Source organism: Nipponia nippon, unplaced genomic scaffold (genome assembly GCF_047370975.1).
Source record: "Nipponia nippon isolate SJK-2023a ecotype South Korea unplaced genomic scaffold, ASM4737097v1 scaffold_8, whole genome shotgun sequence".
NCBI lineage: Eukaryota > Metazoa > Chordata > Aves > Pelecaniformes > Threskiornithidae > Nipponia > Nipponia nippon.
In genome coordinates, this window is record NW_028262402.1 from 22,686,296 (window position 1) to 22,705,738 (window position 19,443).

Sequence of the window (19,443 nt, forward strand, 5' to 3'; positions counted from 1 at the left end):
GACAGCTGCTCACCTGTGTTAGCTCCAAGATTTTCTTCACCTGTTTAATGGCATCAGTGACTTCATGGCTTGGAGGAAGCATGAGGGAACTGCTGGCTCCCAAGGAAAAGCCGCCATACCTGAAAGTTCAGATAGAAAGTGATGCAAAAACCTGATCTCCAGAAAATGCCACACCTCCTCCCTCCCCAGATGTCTCCTTTTCCTGCACTATATCCAAGGCAAGTGCCTCCACTCTTACATGAAGGGATGACTTTGATCTTCCTACACTGCAGCTCAGCCATGATGTCTCCCATTCCTTGTTTCTGGGGTTAAATACCCATCTTATGACCACTCGGTGTGCTGTTCTGTTTAACGAACGCAGTTATGCTCTGCTGCCAGTGCAGACAAAGCTGGACATCTCCCTGCTTCCCTTTCTTGGAAGAATAGCACCTCCCAGGATGGAGTACTGGTTGGCTGGTCCCACAAATCTTTTCAAGCCGGTACTGCTCTCTGCATAAGGCAAGCATGCATTCCAGTGATGTGCTCTGGGGTTGTCCCAGTTTATCCTTAAACATGCTCCCTCAACATCTAGCAGTTAAGAGTCATATAAAAAAAACCTGCAAAGTGGGGTGGGTCTATCCTGCTTAATACAGTGCTCAAGGGTTGGTGGACACGCACAAGCTAGAGAAAAGGCAGTAACTCACCTGAACTCATTCACCCAGATCTTATTCTTTAAGCTGTAGAGACAGAAAAGAAAGCCAATGTATAATACATGGAACAAGAGGAGAGACAGACCTACCAGAGCTGCAGGCACACGGCCAGGGAAAAGAGTGCAACAGCCTCTCACATCTGGCATATGACCCACCATTCCTCTTCAGCGTAATCCCTAGGGTTGGTTGCTAGACTTTCCCCGTACTCTGCCTACAAGGCTCAGGACACACCCCTCAGAGCTGCCACAGCATCACTAATAAAGCAGAAACGCCACTTGAGCTGTGGATCAGGACAGTCTGAGGAGCTGAGTGGGTCTGGCCCACTGCTGAAGAGTTTGGGTCGCCCAGGCTCGTTCACGTGATCTGCGCAGTATCCCCCATACAGCAAGCCGCATTTGGTGGAGAGGGAAGGTTGAGGGTGTGTTCAACAGCTACCTTTTCCCAATGATCTGTGCGTAGGTCTTCACTAGGTAGTCTGATACATTCCGGCCTGTCAGATTCTGGAGGATGTCAGCAGTGTCTTGCTCGCGCTGGTGTCACCGGGGAGAAAACAGACAAACACCCATCAGAAAATGCAGATGCCGAGTGAAACTGCATGCAGTGCTGCACGCAAGAATCACACCGAGCCACTCTGGTCTCCAGGAGCATCCCTCATCGCAGCACCACTGATCTCCATCCTACCTGTGGCGGTGGCAGCCCACCTGCACCAGGGGGGCACACAGGCAGCATCTTCTTGATCTTCTCATTGCTGCATTCGCAAGACGGGGAAGGGTTCTCCATGCTCCAGTTGCCTTTCAAGAAGATGTCCAGGACTGAGTCTGGGACTGAAGCGGTGGTCCATTCCCTCTGCCCCATGGTGCAAGGAGTGTTTCTGTGTGTCAGGAAAGAGGCAAGGAAAATGAAGTTTCTAAAACAACCATGATGGCCTTTGCTTACAGTCCATTTAAATAACAGACACCACAGTCCCCAGGAGAGGCAGGCTGTTTTTCAAAGGAGCCTGACCTCACTGAGACAAACAGCTCAGAGCAACAGACCAGGCTTTGCAGGTTCTAACAGATCCCAGCGCCAAAGAGACTGAAGCTGGCCAACACTGAGTAGTGCCGGACACTCCCCTCTTCTCATTCGCTCTGCAGCATGCAAGAGCTTTATTTCAGTCAGTCCCAGCACGCACAGCGTCCAGAGTTCAAGGAGTGTCAAGATGACACTTTTAGCCATATGGTTTAGTTTTAAGTAGTCTGGCAAGGAGCAGGGAGTTGGACTTGATGATCCATATGGGTCTCTTCCAACTTGAGATATTCTGTGATTCTAAGATCACAACAGACAGTCAGTTCTTGGGTGAAATTTCTGCCTTTGGGGGACCAGAATACTGTTCTTCCCCAAGGCAGCATCAGCGGGTAGCCTCCTCCCCGTGCCCCATGGGTGGAGTAACCCAGCTCCTGTGTCTGTTTTGCAGGATGCAGCTTACTTCCACCACTGGCTGGCACACAGGGCCCCTTGCCCATCATCCTGTGAACATGAGCTGCAGTTCTTCCAGGCTAGAGACAAACCATCCTGAACTCTGTATTCCCCTTCTGCACTCACAGCTTGGATCTTCAGTGACTTGCTCAAGGCCACACAGCAAATCAGTGGCAGAGCTAGGAAACACCACCAGTGCTGTCTGGCTCTTCAGTCTTTCTGCTGGTAGTTGCGGGGCTGCTAACCTAGGTTTCTAGTGCAGCTAGAAACAGAGTATTGTGAATGGGAATAGCTACAGTCCACAACATACAGCAACATGACTAGGTCCTTTTCCATGTTCAGGAGCAAACAGTAATTTGAAGGAGAGACTACTGTCTCTTTTCCATCTCTGTCAGTAAGGACTTGCACTCAACCCTCACTCCCTCACCACACTGAGGGCTGGTAACTTTCTAAAAGGTCCTGAGCAGAAAAATTGAATCTATTTGCAACTCTTTTGCCTTAAATCCTGCTCTGGCCATGCATGACTATCATTCCCTAGAGCCAGCTAAATCTACTGGGTGACCAGAAGCCGGGGCTGGGCTTCCTCTTCCCAGCCCAGAGTTCTACTTACGGGATGGAGTGTCCCTGCATACAGCGTGTCCCAAAACCAGGCTTATTGAGAAGGGCGTCCAAAAGCCTCTGAGTGCCTGCATCTTCTGGTGCGTCATTGCTATGGGTACAGCAGAGAAACACTATCAGGTCAGTGGGGTAACAGGCATACACTAAAAGCAGCAGCAGAGCAAGGCTGAGAGAGCCTTGAGAGGTGAAAGAGCTCAGGAAAAGGATATGGGTGGAGATTTCCCTTTGAAGAATGCTTGGCCTAGGACTTCCTCCTAGGTCTTTCTGCATAGTATTACTAGAGTCACAGCACCATTCAGAAATGGATGTGGCCTTGCCAGTAGTTAAAATTGGCATTTAAAGGTCTAAAAAGAAAATACCAGAACTCTACTAAAATGTGCTTCTGCGCTAAATACATTTAAACAACCTGGTAAGGAACTCAGTAACTCACGTTTGCAGAGAAGAACAGACTTGTAGGATTTAGCACCATTTCTAGGCCACAAGAAACATACCTAATAAAAGTGTACTGCTCATCATACATCCAGGGCTGTAATTCCAAGCTGGGATACTTCCCAAAGGGAGGAACGATCAGGCTGAACATGAGAGCGATACACACAAAGACAGCTGGCAGCACAATCTGAAATTGCAAGGAAAGAGCAAGCCCTTTTTAAAGCAAGTGTTCCCAGAGGCATCAGGAGCTACATGTGAGTCACTTAATGGATCAAAATTTTTTCAAAGTATCCCAGGAAAGTCTTTGCTATTTACACCAAGGCATTGCTAGAAACCAATGCGAGACCCATCCTGGCATTCAATCAGGGCACTCACTTGAGATGCAGAGGATTCAGCCTCCAAATGCTGCGCTCAAGGCCAAATTTGGATTTGAACCTCAGCTGCACCCTTGCTGTGCAAGAATACTGTAACCACTTGGTCATGATGCAATTCCTTTCATTTGCACAGGCCCCCTTTTGCTCAGATATGCAGTGAAGACCAGTTTTGGTTATCTGTATTCCCTTGAGGTTTTCTGCCCACCTTCAACTCTGAATGCAATGCATGGTCCAGAGCTGTGCCTGCTGAGGGACCCTGCACATGGTGGGTGCTCTCACCTGAGCAAAGAAGCCCTTCCGGCTTCTCTTGGCAATAAGCAGCCTCTTCCATAACAGAGCCATGAACTGCTGCTGGGTGAGCTTCCAGCCCTTCATCTGGTAGGATCCTTTCCCATCCATGCCACTGAGAAGGTCTGTCTCTCTGGATTCTGCTAGCAAGAAGAAATGACCTTCATTCAAAAGCTCACAGAGATGTTCTCTGGGCATTTCTGTGCTGGACACACAGGGTGACGGCTGGAGCAGCTACTCTAACTCATCAAAAAAAAGAGAGCAGTGAGCAGAAATAGCAATAGACATTCACACAAATGCATTTTCACCCTTATCTCTCTGAGCCTTGATGGGAGGATTGAGCAGGCTATGGATACCACACTGCCCATTATTCCTAAAGGCAAATAAACCACCACTCCTTTGGCAGTCTCAGCCTTATGATCTGCAGTATTTATAATATGAAAGACCATCCACAAGAAGAAAATAGGCTTGAGCCCCAGCAATACCTGGATCTATGTCTGAATCATTAGGATCAAATGCATCATCTTCTGTAAATGGACGAAGGCAGCTCTGTCTGTCTCCAAACACACGCCTGTTCCTTCTGGCTGGCAATGTCCCATCTGAAAATAATAGTTATGATTAGATGAACTGCTTCAGCTAATCTTCAATTAGCCCCAGAAAAACCAAAGCAATATAATTTTCATTTTACATGTCTTCCGTTTGCAAACTGAGGAGCTGATCTGGAGTGATTCCAGTGCAGGTAAAACTAAAACCAAGATTGCCACTCTGCAAGGGTCACATGTTTTATGTGCCATTTTTAATGTGCTGTCCTAGAAGCTTCTTCCAGTGCACTGGATGCTTTTTTTTTTTTTCCATTTAGTCATGGAAACTGCAGGCTGCTTTCACTGTAAGAAAATTCTCATGTAATATGCCTACGACTCCAAGTGCAATTTGCTAGCACTAGTTCATCAGGAAATGCTAGCACAAGCACTTAGTGCAGCGAGCTGCTCTCAGAAAGTCATTTGGTCTCTACTGTGGTCTGACCCTGTCAAGAGTCTTTCCTATTCCTCAGAGTAGACAATAGTGTCAGTCAAGTAATTCACAATATACTCAAACTCTCCACTATTACAAAATAAACATGCTACCACTGAGTCAATAGAAGTTAACAGTATATAAGAGCATGCGTTAAGTATACTAAGAACAGCTATCTTAGGTCATGAAAAATATTAGCACAGCAGAGTTCCAGCTCAGTCTGAAAGAGGGCCTGTCACACCTTGGCATGTGTCACTATAGCTGGACATGCTGCCATCCACCTGTCCAAGGCTGGTGAGACCAGGAATGCTCCTCATTTGACATACCTGCTAGACCCTTTATTCCCCTGGGAGCTAAGCCCTGCACCGAGATTTTACTCCTGAAATATCTAGGCTTGGTCAGCCTTGTGCTTAAACAGCACAAATACCATACAAAAGGATACCTTCCCCTGAAGTCCCCTTCAACACTGTAGGAGACAACTATACCCACCTGAGGTTTCTGCATCCACGCCACTATCATCAGCCACTTTCAGGAAGATCTGAAAAGCAATGATAAGTGTCAGTGAAAATTACATGGGGAGCGATATTGTGGGGACTGCTTCAGGAGATGCCATGAGAGAGCACAAGACTGACAGATGCATCACGAGAACAGAGGATACAGGGTTTATCCCTTGTGTGATGGGGACATGGACTTTGTGGTTTCTCTCCAGCTTCCAGGAGCCAGCCTGTAACCACATACCAGTCATTCTCCCTTTCCAATGTCAGTTCTCAATGCATCCCAAACACAAGCTCTTTCCTATGTCTCAGGTAAAGACCTAATTACTAAATTTGGGGAATTGCATCCTCCTCCTAGTCTGACAGTGCTCACACTTCTGTTCATGCTTGAATAGGCACGTTTGTGGAGCTTGTCCCATGGACTCTCCTACACCAGAAAAAAAACATTTTCAAACTGCAGATAGCAGCCAAGGCCTTTACAGCTGTGGGAGGACCAGAGGGCAACATCAGTACATGACAACACCACGGTTTCAGTTTCCCTTGTCATTATTTAAAAAAAACCAAAACAAACGCAAACCAAACAAAAAAAACCCAAACCCCAAGCATTTCACATAAACAGGGGATAAACTGCATGACACTTCTGTGATAAAAGAAGGGGAGACTTGTCAGTTAGAACACAGCCACAACAAACAAACCCTAAAAACGTCCCTGACAAGGGCATATGCCTAAGTGCTTTCTGTAAATTATGGTTTCTGGTACTGAAAATCTATGTTTTTCAGTTAAGTGCAGCACAAAGCATCCCTAAAAATACCTCAAAGGTGTTTACACAGTCAAAATTGGCCAGATTGGGGCCAAGCTTCACATGACATCTCCGCAAAGCGCAACTGAGTACAAAAGACTTGTCTATGCTTGCCTGTACCACAGTTCAGTTTTTAATGCACATTCTATGAGCACACGCTTAAACATGGCAGAAGAGAATCCATTTTGGAGAGGAACACAAAGCTGTCTGTTCCACATAAATGTTTATAGGAAGAGACAGTAGTCTGTCTTGTTCTTATTTCTGCCATGATTCAGTTTGCATAGTTCAAGTCAAAAGAGAATCTTCAGGTCACTCACCTCCTCCAGAGTGGTTTCAGAGATCCCGTAGCTGGAAATGCCAAGATCAGAAAGACGGTCATCAATCTCATGGAACAGCTCCACGAAAGCTCCCTCTTTAGCAGCCTTGTATGGCAAGACATAGGTCAATTCATGGCCAATGTCCTCCACCAGCCTGGCCTCAGGAACATGTTTTGTAATGAGATTTGAAATTGCAGAGACATCTAGAAGAACCAAAAGGAAAAGATGGTGTTCATCTTGTTACTGCTTATTATGTGGAAAGAAGAGCTCAGTCTGAAAAACGTTGCTGGAAGGCAAGGAGGGAAAATGGGACATCTCTGGAAAGCAGCTCATTTCCGTGGAAAATCTGGTTTCTTTTTACATATAGCATAACTTGGATGAAAGCCTGGACCCAAGCCTGGCTATTCTTTTAATTTGCAGAATTTGAGAGAGCTTTTACATGCTACTGGCAGCCCTGCAAGTTGTTGATGTACAGTTCATCAGCAAACGTTACATATTGCTAACAGGCCTAGCAACTACATAATCCCTGGTTATTATATCTCAGGACAGCTTGAACCCAAAATGGCCCACAAAAGAAAAACGTTCCAATATTTACTGATTTAAAAATACCATCTCTGTGAATTTAATAATTGTCCCAAGACTGTAGCTATACAGGGGCACAAGGTTAAGGCAGTTGTCCAAAGTCAAAGACAGAGCAATGTCAACATTGGGACTGAATCTTACATTCTTTTCCAAGCCTCACCTATTGTCAGTGTGTCACTTTCATGGTCACTGCCAAGGCCAGCATCAGAGCTGCTCTGGGAGACACTATCATCCTGGTCACAAAAGAGAAGACAACCATTGTTTCCAGCTGTTTAATCAAAAAGGGGCCCACCAGATGCTACACTCTAGGTAACTCCAGCCAGATGCTGCAACATGCTGGATACTCCACAGAGGAGTCAGAAAGTAATAGTGACAGACCACCGCAAAGGGCTGCAATACAAGTAAGAGGTCACAGTTATAGAAGTGTAACAGAAGCGTGCACTTCATCTATTCTGTATCTCTCCGACCAGCTTTGGACCACCAGCATTGAAAGAAACTATAATGGAGAGGTACATTCCATGCAACAGTTTAACCAGACATGATCTGGCATAGTACCTATAAAAGCAAGTAACACTTCTTTTAAAGAGTAAGGGATTTCTCTTTAAGACATTCTACCATGTAAAATGTTAGCCGCTGCTTCCCATAAGCCTAAGATCTCATGAAGGAAGAATGAATATAAGCAGTAAGGGTCAGCTGTACCTTTTTCAGATAGGACACTGTGCTGCTGCTGTTTCGGCAGGAGCTCAGAGAGGAATCCACGTCCTTCTTGACCAGGGTCAAATAATAGCCTGTTCCCAGCTGGTTCTTCAGGAAGAGAGAAGAGCCAACACAGCAGAGCTTGCCATGAGAAATGATGGCAATCCGGTCCCCCAGAATGTCTGCCTCATCCATGTGGTGCGTGGAGAGAATGATAGTGCGGCCTGGAAGAAAGCAAGGGAAGACACTGCTGGTAAGTCAACCATACACATGTTCCCAAGCTAAAGCCACCATCATCTGGATCTTTCCATGAAGTTGGATGGGAGGTCAATGCCACAAGTCCAGGCTCCTTTGAACGAGGCTAGCAGCATGGAAAAGGTTCACGACTGCTGTCATGGGTTTATTCTCCCCACTCTCTGCAGGCCTTTGTCATGCTCAGCAAAGGCAGGTCAATTTCATGTCAGCAAGGCCGGTTACACAGAGCAGAACAGGACACTGCTGAACACCAAGGGCAAATTTCTGACTTTAACTGCCCTCACAACCCAGTGAGGAACTTTGTTCATGAGCTCTGACATGAACAGGATGAGAAAGGAGGACAGAGGAGAGATCAGAACATCCTCGTCCTGCAGGCTCTTTTTTCCTTCCTCAGTGCAACAATAGACTTGCAAAGACACATTGCTATTTTGGGAACAGTCATGAATCAGATTGATTTTCTTTTGCTTTCCATGACACGTTCATTAGGAGTAGAGAAAAAGACCGCATACCTTGCCGATACTTCAGGAGCAATTCCCATATCCCTCTGCGAGAATAAGGATCCACCCCAGCTGTTGGCTCATCCAGAATGACAACCCTGGAGCCACCAACAAAGGCTAAGGCAACTGAGAGCTTCCTCTGCATACCACCTGACAGGCAGAAGAAGAAAGAGGTGTTCAGGCTGAGGCAGAGATGAGGGGAACACCAATAGCTGCAGCACAGTGGATAATGAGCTCTCCAAGAGAAAGAAGAATTGCATACGGAGAAGACCAAGCACTGCTACTGTTTCAGGCCTTCAGGGTCTCATCATCTTCAGGACGGGGGATAATGCATCTGGATGGCCTTCCCTCAGTGGAGTCCAACTCCTCCTGCTGCAGGAAACCACACCTTGCAAGCCCCTCCATAAGTGAATCATACTATCTCAACATCAGCAGTAGCAAGTCGCCAGCTTGGAGGCCTAACCATATCTGAGGATCTGGAGCACAGGTCTCCAGAGCTTGAGCTGCAGAAACAGGTCCCCAAGAAACACCCCTCCTGCAGAAGCATGCCAAAGGCAGCAGCAAGGAATTATACTACACTCTTCAATACTAAAGCCAACCTGTGGCCATCTGCTCTCCCTTCCCAAAGTCAAATGTGCAGCCTGTGCTGATAGTTGAGTCAGAAACAAAAGAGTCTTGGTCCCTCAACTACCTGGTACAGACTGATACAGGAATCCTGCTGTTCCTGAACAAAGGGGAAGGACACTCCAGGACGCCAACTGAAGAAGCAGGAGTCAGCATATGAAATGCACATACAGTTCACAAACAGCAAGGGACTTGGAGATTATGGTCTGGGCCACTCTCACCTAAACCCATAAAACCCAAACGTTTTAGTAAGCATTTGGAGAACACATACCACATGTAGCTGGACTATGTCGTGATGGAAACAAGTACAAAATACTCAGAGAAAGTGAGTGACTTGTTATGGCCATTAGATAGCATAAGATAGTGTAAGATTGTTAAGTTTACTAAGATATACTGATTAGGTACTTAATAAATAACTGATTTCCTTAAGTGCTTAATTGTGTGGTAGTCTATATTTAATTGGGGGATCCAACCAAGGTCTGTGATGCAGCCTCTGTGAAACCCAAGAGAGTTTTTCTGGGGCTGAGGAAGCAGCTGAGAAATATAAAAGCAGCTGAACCTACCAGAGAGTTTGCTTGTCCTAGCTTTCAGTTTGTGAGGCAAACCAACATCCATTGCCATCTGCTCCATCTCCTCTTTCACCTTCTTTTCTGGCAGCCCTTTGAGACGAGCGTAGAACCAGATGTGCTCCTCCACAGTCAGCCTAGGGAACAGGAGCAGGCTCAGGGCACAGCTGAGAGCACCATGCTGGGATTCATCCCTTGCATTAGCATTACAGGAAGCATGTTTGTTTGCTTGAGTAAACATCTTTTAAGGCTGAGGTTTCAGGAAGGAGCTACAGACTGGGTGTGCTCAGCTTGGGCTTGATTTCAGGGTGTGGCTATTCAGCACCAATGTAAATAATCCTCCTTTAAGGGTGCTTGACAGAGTACCCCAAACATCCCAAATCACTAGGCACTGGGGAAACATTTGGCCTAGTTAAGTTTAATGGAGTAGATTTCTTAAAGAGAGGCGAAAGATGAAAGTGTAGGCTCTTGCTGATATTTCACAGGCATGTATGCATGTGCTAATAAACAGAATGTTCTTGTACCAATCTCGCACCACCCCACTGTCCCACACCATGCACACATATAAAGAAAGGACTGTCCTAGCTGAAAGCACACTACAGTCTCCTAAAGAATGCAAATGCCTGTTGGATAACACCAGCCCTGCGTCTCAGGTGCTACTCACAAGTCAAACAGCACGTTGTGTTGTGGACAGACACCCAGGTTCTGCCTGATGGCGCTGAGCTCAGAGCGGATGTCTTTGCCCAGGATGAAGGCTGTACCCGAGGTTGGGGGGAACAAGCCAGTCAGGATGGACCTGAAGGACAAACACAACAGATAAGCAAGTTCTACCACTAGGAAATGGCTGCTGCACATGCCAGGATGGATGAATGAAGAGTGGGTGGAAGCCCTGGGGAACTCCCACATCGGGAAAGTAGTCTGAGAAACATCTCACTAATAGATAAAAAAAATCAGCTCCAATGGTTTTAACAGTGCTCACAGCACACCCACACGACTCTGCCTGAAGGAAATATTTTTTTTTCCTCTAAAAGCTTCTCATCCTTTCAGTCCCAACTCGTTTCCTTACATTGGTAAGTTAGAATCACAAATGGCATTACTAAAAAATGCTGCCAGCAGATTCATTTGGCACAGCCTCAACCTGAACTACCTCCAGTTTCAGTAACCTGTATTTGTGCATCTTCTGAGGCAGCTGCACAACTTCAGAGCTTCACTGAAATCAGTGGAGCACCCTAGTCTGCACCAGCTTGCACACTGCAGTTGTACAGCGCTCTCTACCATGTTGATAGGAACTGCAGTATTCAGAGTAACTTCTCTTACTGTCTTAAAGAACTATTTTGTTCTTACATAGTAGTGGTTTTCCCTGCTCCATTATGTCCCAGAAAGGAAGTGATTTGTCCTTCATAGAAGTTCAGTGTGAGACCATCTACAGCAACTTTCTTGCCATCACGATAAACCTTGACCAGGTTCTGGATGGAAACGCCAAGGCTCAGATGCATAGGCTCTTCCTCCTTGCAGACTGGAAGAAAGCAGAGCAAAGTAGAGAGAGATATGATAGGTTTTAACAGCAACTGTGTGGGAGTTCTAACAAACATCACATTCCCCCAAGTTTGTGGAGATCCAAGGAGAAATGAGCTATATGAAGAATGGGCCACATTTCTTCATCAGGGACAGGAACCTTCCACAGAAGTTGTCCTTCAGCTCTTTTCTCTCTACTGGGCTCATCTGGGAGTTGGAGATCTCTAGTATCACCACGGTCAGCAAAAAAGGGAGGAATTCTGAACTCCATGAGGCTGGAGTACCCACCTGCACTCAAGTAGGCAAAATACCTTGGGTTTATCTGGATACACCCACCTGATCAGCATACCCAAACTACGATAACAAAGGGATGACCAATTTCACCTTAGCCATGCCAGTCCTGCTGTCCTCGGACCCTCCTTTCAAAAAGGCAGACCGTAACACTTCCCTGCAGAAAGGCTCTGTGCCCAGCACTTACCTTCCGAAGGCCCTTTCTGGTCAGGATGAGGGTGCTGCCTGTCCTGTGGTTCCTCGCCAAACCAATAGGACTTTGTGAAAGGAAAGTACCAGGGCCTGGGAATCCCGTACTGGCCTAAAGAGAAAAGCATTACATGAGCCTGACTGCATCTGTCCCTTTTCTCATATTAGCTTTCAGGACAAGGAGGGAAGTACTCCACCCCCAGTAAGCCTCTAGGTTAGGTAGGACTAAGAAGAGAGCTTTCTTGATGAAGACACTGCCAGACTTTAGGGGGTAAGAGACATCTTTTTCCCCAAACTTTGCTTTAGGATTAAAAGCCGTGTGCTGGAAGGTGCTAAGCAGCCACATGTGGTGCTGATACTTTCAAGTCCTCCTCTGCAGCAGGGTCTGTGGACTTAGCATTTCAGAGAAGAGAACAGCTGAAGTGCAGCAAAGCTTCTGGGACTAGCTCAGCCATCGCCACGATGGGGCACAGCCTCTGTGCTGGGCAACAGTCACTGCTATTAGCAGCAACAACCTGACTGTGATGCTGGTCTGTGGTTTTCCTCCACGACCTTTCTGCAGCTTTGCTTAAAAATGGGCCCAATTTGCACCTTGGCAAATGAACAGGGTGAAAGGATCCATTTAAAAGTGTGAAGACATGATCCTCCCTCAGAAGCAGACCTCACCTGGGAAGACAGACTCAATGTACCAGGTCATGACCCCATATAGGAAGGTGTCAAACAACATCATGACGGCAGATGTGGTGATGCTAAAGCCATCTTCTTCCAACGGGCTCTCAAAGAAGTTGTCCCATTGAACACCAACTCCCTGCTCCTCAAAGAGTGCAAAGTACTCACAACCAAAGCCAAAGGCTACTGGAGACAGCAGGCTCTGCAAATGGGAGGCATGAACATGCATTCAGTGTTTCACAACTGCTCTCCAACTGGGCAGCTCAGCTCTAGCACAAGGCTTACAGACATGGTCCAGAAGCCTTATAGGAAAACTCAAAGGTCCAAGAAGCATGACCGTATTTGCAGAGAGGGAGTGGCAGACTCAGTCTTGGTTCCAACAAGCAAGCAAGGCCTGAAGTCTCTGCTGGACCACCACTCAGAATTGTTTGTTTCCCTGTTTTCTTTTCCTTACTCTTTGGACTTTTATGTGAGGGAAGAGATCACTAACAGCCACCCTCTGCAGACTGGTAAGAAGGACTGTGCAGAAGAAAGGCAGCTGGTTCCCTCAGCCTGCATATCTGGTGGTACAGCATCACAGCATACAGAGATTAAGGCAGCTCAGTCTGGCTGAATTACTTCTGCTACCAAAGCCAACAAAACCCTCCCAGCAGCTCCTAGCAGGGTCAGTTAAACTCTTCACCAAGCCCAGCCCTGATAGGCTCTTACACTGGAAAATTATCCTCCCATTGCCACCTCCCTCCCTTCTTAGCTAGAGAGCTGTTGAGTGCCATACTGGTGGAGGTCCAGTACCCAGGACAGTTTCCTCAAGACTCACCACAAAGATCTTGAGTGAGAAGCTGACGTAGTCCTGCCAGGCAACACACAGCACATAAGGCAGGTACAGTGTGAAATAGACAATGCCCCCACAGGCAGTTGCCAGGTTGGCCCTGGAGAACACGGTGCTGATGAGGAAGCACTGGAGGATGGTCACGACACCGAAGATCGAGAGGAAAACAAACACCACGCTAGGGTCGCTGTAAGGCAGCAGGTTCCCCATCTGGCAGGAAAACAACAGGTGCATCAGGCTTTGAAAGGGCTCTCCAAGGTGACTCTAGTACAAGCAGGTCTGCAGAGCTGCTTCTCAGGAGAGGCTGGGATGGCTGCAATTTGCACAACAGCCTTCCCAGAAGCGGGGCAGTACCAGAGGCACCTTTTCAAGAGCACTCAATCTACCACAACCCCTCCAGCTGTTTTCAGCCACTCAGCCCTGTTTTGTTCTGAAACCCTGCTCCCAAAAAGCTGCTTATCAACCCGTACCCATCAACTCCTCCCCAGTGTACCAGTGCAGACCACTGCTTAGCAGGCTCTCAAGGCTCTAGATTCTGCTGCCACAGACCAAACCAGTCAACTCACCTTAAGAATCAACACCAGCAGGCCTGCACTCATCAGGAGAGGGATGAGGCTGCTAATGAACCAGCTTAGCCAAAGGATGCCGTTGTCAAGTCCCATAATCCTCATTGTCTCCTTCAGCCGGGCTTCCTTCTCATACACAATGCTCTTAATTATCACAGCCACTGAGTAGATCCAGGCTAGAACCATGAACAGAGGCATGGAGCGGCTCATAACACGCAGAAATCTGAGAGAAGGAATGAAAGGAGCCGGAAGAACGGAGTGAGAAACATCAGTGCAATGTCAAGTACCACTCAAGGGCTAGCAGAGCATGGCGATGGCTAAGGCTTCACTACACAAAGCGGCCCAGATGCAGAGCACGATACAGGATCAGTGCGAGGACCATCAGGTGAGGCTGATGGCTCTAGAGCACATCACCAGCCTCAAGTGGGAGCTGGAGTTGCAACCATCGCTCAGTGGAAAAGCAGGTGCAGAGACCCGCCTTTCCTGGGGACTGCTCTCAACTGTCTTCTTTCCACTCTCCTGTGCCTAAGTCTCTTGCTTTCTTCCCAGCGCTATTTTTGCCTGTATTGGGTTTGGGGATATGGGCACATCTCAGGAACACACTCCATATGTGAAAGTCCTGTACAGACAGTCCTTCTCCTGGGAAGGACTCTGCAAGTCATTACATATTCTAAATCCTCCATGCAGGTGTCCTAATTCCAGGGATTATGAACACTAAGGAGATTGCTCCCCCACTGACAGTAGGGATGTAAACCATGCCTGATGAGTGACAAGAGCCCCTGCCTCCCAAGCCACAATCCTCCCGGGAGCCTTCAAAGCAGCCTGCATACGTACATGTCATCCACATAACACGGATAGGGCATCTGCTGCACATAAACTCCTGTCTTCTTCTCCGTGCCTGTCTGCACCCTGATGATGGCCTGTTCCACCACATCCTGCAGGTAGGCAAAGCCTCCCCAAACATAGCGCATGTCCTCAAAGGGATCAGCCCGGGGACCAGGATCCCAGTACCTGCACCGAAGGAAAAAGACCATTCTGTTAGAAATCCTCATCACCACATCCCCTGTAAGAAATTGTTCATAAGGCAGCACATCAAGACTCACCCATCCTTGATCTTGTTGGTCCTTTCCACATTATCAATGTCCATACGTATCTTGTATTTCACATGTTGAGGGAGCTCTAAGCTGTTAGGAGCTATTTCAGTGAAGACTATGCCAGCCCAGAACCTCCTTTCATCCAGAAGCTCCAATGACTTGTTTATAAGCCGGACTTCTGTGGCCACAGGCTCCAGTTTGTCCAAGTTGACACACTAGAAACGGAGAGATTTATGGGATAAGTTACCAAACCAGAATGTACTTTGTTTACGTTTGGGAGGAAGAAAAATGAACTCTGTAATGGTAATGCCATGCCCGAAAAATGGCTGCAGCACTGGACTACTTTGCAATGGCTCATGGTAGCCCAGCAAATTGCTAGAGATGTCATTTTTTCCTGCTTGATGGTCACCTGCCAGTGAAACATATATCACTGAGAAACATCCCAGCAAAGGTATTTTGTGGACAAGAGGTTAGGTAGCATTGTAATAGGATCCCATCCAAGTATCACTTTCCATAGATAGTCTTATTTTCTCTATTACCAATAAAATAGGTTTGATTCGAAGCCTTTAAAAATCAGTGGAGAGACCTGAAGGCTTTGGACCAGGCCCCTGACAGGACAAGGTCTGCTTCTGTTTGCACCCATCTGCCAAGATGACCAAGTAACAAGCAAAACAACTTTCATTATTCTCTATGTCTTCCTCAGCTTAAAGCAGCTGCTAGCTTCACCACACTCCCTAGCCAAAACCCCAGATCGAAATATGAGCTGTTACACTGCCAAAGCAAGCAGCAGCTCTCAGTTGCCCAGTAACAACAGGGTGGGAAATGACATGCAATGGCAAAAGCAAGAGCTTCAAGAACAAGGCCTACAGTTAGGTTCCTACATCTATATTCAGGCACTTGAATAAATGACATTTTCTAACATGCCGCGCACACAGCCCTACTAAAGCCTGGTCATTTACAGAAAATGGACTGAGGTACATCTACCTCCTCTTTCCAGGAATGCCCCACCGCATGAGTGGAGACCAAGCTGATGCCCTCCCCCAGCTCCTTGCCCAGACTAGCAGGATCTCACCTCCATGAAGCGCGAGACAGTCTGGATAGCTCGGTCTGTCTCATTGAAGGCATCCACCCAGGTATATACCGAGACATTTGCTGTCTCAAAGTCCTCCGGATGGTTTGACAGGAAACGGGCAACGTCCTCCACTGTCCAGTTGGAAGCCGGCAAGTGCAGGTCCCAGAGAGCTTTGCCTTTCAGTAGCGTCTGCAGATATTTTGTTTTCAAAGAGAAATAGTTGTTGAGAATTAATGTTAGATCTCCTCTCTCATCATGAAAATGAGTACTACTGGGAAAAATGCCTTTTAAAAAGGTGCAGGGAGAGCCCCTCTGTCATACTAAGAAGATCTGCATGGTGGGGTCCTTCCTCTTACCGCCCCATTGCAAAGGATGTGCCTCCCCCAGTACAGCTACGCCACGGGGTGTGCTTTGCAGGCTGGCTGGCTGCCTCCATGTCCTGCCACTCGTTTCCCAAGGAGAGGGCAGCAGAGAGCCACGCACAGCTCTGCGTCCCGCACATGCAAACCAGGTCCTGCACCAGCAAAACAGGGAAGAGGGAGATGTGTGTTCAGGAGAAATGCATTTGGCTGATGGTGGTTGCCAAGCTCTGCTCACCTCTCCTGAACAAACCTCTGCTCGCGGCTGGGATGGAGAGGGGCTGTGGCATGGCTGGAGGCTGAACTGTCACAGTGCTGAGCAGAAACACCAGCACTAGAGGCCGGGTGCCTTTTTTTACATATTTTGCTATTGTGCCATCAGGGCTGGCTGAAGCAGCCCTGTACAGCCATGATGTCCTGCCTCTCTGTTCTCCTATCTGGGACAGTGCTTTTTTCACCTGGTTTAACAGCTAGCTTTCTGAGGACAAGGCTATTGTCCCACTACATGTATGCACAACGCGCCACATAAGCACAGTCCAGGTAGAAGCACTGGTATCGAAGCAGAAAACAGTCCCCTCGGCAGACAATGTAAGGGCAGGCAGGAAGGGAGCATTAATTGTAAAGGGCACAGTTGAACTGAAGTAGGGGAGAAAAAACACCCAGCACAAGAGAGAAAACTGTAAAAATTCTAACCAAGAAAAACAGGAAATGGATTTTCTGGCAGAACAAAGAATGAAGCAAAGAGGTGAGGAGCTTCCCCATGCTCTGCTGTTCCCACCAAACCAGAAAGTAATGGATCACATAGTTACAAAAACAGCATTGCGAACTGGGAAAACAGAACAGGCCAAGCTGGCAAAGGAGAACATGTGAAAGGGAAACCCGAGAGAACAGGGATCGGCTGTGCTGCACACTCTTCATGTTTGGTCTCTCAAGGTTGGTTCGTGCCACCCTCCCCAGCAGGAAGGGCACCATGCCTGCCGGGAAGGGGCTCAGCGTCATCACGTTCAACAGCAACATTGAAGCTCCTAAACTCCAGGGGCACATGTTGTCCTCCTTGAAGTTAGCAGCTGCATTAGCATCAAGCTGGAAGTGCCAGGGATGGGCAAGCAAAGCCCATCTTTCCTCTCTTACAGCAGGAAACAATATGCCAAACAGATTGCACAACCACGGAAGTTGGGAGGTGATGACCCATCACCCAGCAGCATGGCAGCCTCAGTGGCTAATAAATAGCAAAGGACCAACCTCCCCCTTGAAAGCAGCCACAAACAGGCAACTCTGTGTTTCAGCCTATTCATGTACACGTGACCTGTGCTGCACCTCTAAACCGAATGGCATGCTGCCCAGGAGCTGCCCAGGCATTGACGGTGAAGTACTCCTGCTTGTGTGAACTGCAACAGGTGACAACAAATGAGCCCCTGCTACTGCGCCAATACAGAAGAGGAGACCAGACTGCTGGGAAGCTCAAGAATTGACTACCAGAGCTAGCAGGGTTAACGAGAAGCATAAAATACAAAACCAGAAAAGCCTGGGGCTCATTTAGAAAAAAAAAACAAAAACAACATGCAGCAACTTTCACTTTTCAAAGGACACAACTGCAAACCAATATCCAAACCTTGACTGTCTGACTGCACTCTCTGCAGCAAATGGTTCAATTTACAGTCGGTGGCCCCGATTCTCACCTCCCTGATGCCAATATCTACAGAATTAACTTTCATAAAGCCAACAAAGGCACAGGAGTGATGAAAATTATGTCCCTGACTGTCTAGTATGTCATGTGGATGGGGAAGTGCAACACGGCAGGTCAGAGACTATTCAGCACAGCATTACATTGGGGTAAACAAGGAATGAACTTCAAAGCTTAAAAGGCTTCAAGGCTGTCTGTACAGCAGCTGCACTACAACACCCAACCAGCTGCCTTGCACAGACAGCTGGAAAAGCTACTTCACAACTGTTTCTCTGTTGCGCGATCCCAGTTTTACACCACTGTGCTTCCAAAGACATCAGCACAGGGTGCAAAGATCCACCCCTTGGAGTTGCACCTGAGGGAAGCAACAGTGAATTAAGCCACTTAAGCAGATAATGCCCCAGTAATGCAGGCCTAACACCTGGCACAATGCTCCAGGGAGCCAGCAGGCTAGCAGAAACCGTGTCAAATCCAAACAAGACTCCCAGCCCCTTCTTCATGGTCTAGTATGTACAGCAGGTTATGAAGCAATCAGCCATACAGTGATGTTTGCTCTTCTCTCGTGAGCACCCAAGTATTACTAAATTAAGTGTACCATGCAACTCCAAATTAAGTTTTTACAAGATTTATGCCAGATCACTGCCAGGCATCTAGGTTCAACTCTAGCATGATAAGTGTTCAATTCCTACGGTAGGCCCTAGGCCACCTGGCACCTTCCAGGACCTGATCTAGGCTGGCTTTGCTGCTGTCATGAGAACACTGTTGTGGAGAACTGCACAGCACAGGGAGCTGACCATGTCACCAACCCCACAGGTCCCCAGCTTACAAAAATACCCCAAGCCCGATATTCATACCACATCAGGGCAACACTGTGGAAGAAACAGCCCGTTTCCCCACAGAGGCAGATTAGAAATGGGTGTTAAACCCTCACTGCTCCTGTTTGCAGCAGGTTGTTACATGAAGGAAGGAATGCCAAGCATAATGCAAGATTGGTACAATCACAATGTGTTTCAAGAAGGAGTCCCATCCATACTATTTATCTTCCCAGCTCAGAACTGAAGCACCATCCAAAATAAGTATTTCATCACTTATTGCAGAAGACGACAGTGGTGGTTCTGGCAAGGACAGCATACTGACCCGAATGAGATCCATTTCCTGACTACTTTCCATAAACGTCCAAATCTTCGGGCTTATCTCCTCCCACATCCCCCCGAGGTCACGAAACACACCCAGCTCCTGGAACGTCCTGTTCACCTGTTAGCAAAGAGGAGAGGAAGGTTATTTCCAAAAGCTGGCAGAGATCCACTGCGGGCTGAGAGGGTGCATTGACCTGTCAAGTGAAGTACTGGCTGTTGCTTATATTCAAACAGCAGCTCAGCTTCTGCAAGGATCAGAGTAGGGAAAATCAAGTGCACTTGTAAGGAAAAAAACAATAGAGAGTGTGGATGCCTGTGGCTGAGCACTGCCTTTCAAGGCTTGGT

At 47.4% G+C, this 19,443-nt stretch overlaps 1 protein-coding gene across 5 annotated transcripts in view; it reads right to left on the bottom strand.

Moving 5' to 3' along the window:
* ABCA1 (ATP binding cassette subfamily A member 1) overlaps positions 1 to 19,443 on the bottom strand; it is a 99,141-nt gene that overhangs the window by 13,556 nt on the left and 66,142 nt on the right. For 4 of the 5 annotated variants that reach the window (XM_087742595.1, XM_087742597.1, XM_087742596.1 and 1 more), the window contains exons 11-34: positions 19,100 to 19,216; positions 15,920 to 16,108; positions 14,857 to 15,062; positions 14,588 to 14,764; positions 13,754 to 13,976; positions 13,176 to 13,397; positions 12,356 to 12,560; positions 11,688 to 11,801; positions 11,039 to 11,210; positions 10,359 to 10,490; positions 9,692 to 9,831; positions 8,517 to 8,654; positions 7,756 to 7,976; positions 7,217 to 7,289; positions 6,475 to 6,677; positions 5,354 to 5,402; positions 4,339 to 4,452; positions 3,845 to 3,996; positions 3,254 to 3,378; positions 2,755 to 2,853; positions 1,371 to 1,560; positions 1,125 to 1,219; positions 684 to 716; positions 14 to 119 (exon numbers count right to left, since the gene is read on the bottom strand). In XM_087742595.1, the coding sequence (XP_087598721.1) occupies positions 14 to 119; positions 684 to 716; positions 1,125 to 1,219; positions 1,371 to 1,560; positions 2,755 to 2,853; positions 3,254 to 3,378; positions 3,845 to 3,996; positions 4,339 to 4,452; positions 5,354 to 5,402; positions 6,475 to 6,677; positions 7,217 to 7,289; positions 7,756 to 7,976; positions 8,517 to 8,654; positions 9,692 to 9,831; positions 10,359 to 10,490; positions 11,039 to 11,210; positions 11,688 to 11,801; positions 12,356 to 12,560; positions 13,176 to 13,397; positions 13,754 to 13,976; positions 14,588 to 14,764; positions 14,857 to 15,062; positions 15,920 to 16,108; positions 19,100 to 19,216 (3,495 nt within the window). The remainder of the gene's footprint in view (positions 1 to 13; positions 120 to 683; positions 717 to 1,124; positions 1,220 to 1,370; positions 1,561 to 2,754; positions 2,854 to 3,253; positions 3,379 to 3,844; positions 3,997 to 4,338; positions 4,453 to 5,353; positions 5,403 to 6,474; positions 6,678 to 7,216; positions 7,290 to 7,755; positions 7,977 to 8,516; positions 8,655 to 9,691; positions 9,832 to 10,358; positions 10,491 to 11,038; positions 11,211 to 11,687; positions 11,802 to 12,355; positions 12,561 to 13,175; positions 13,398 to 13,753; positions 13,977 to 14,587; positions 14,765 to 14,856; positions 15,063 to 15,919; positions 16,109 to 19,099; positions 19,217 to 19,443) is intronic. The other variant, XM_087742598.1, reaches the window with a different exon arrangement.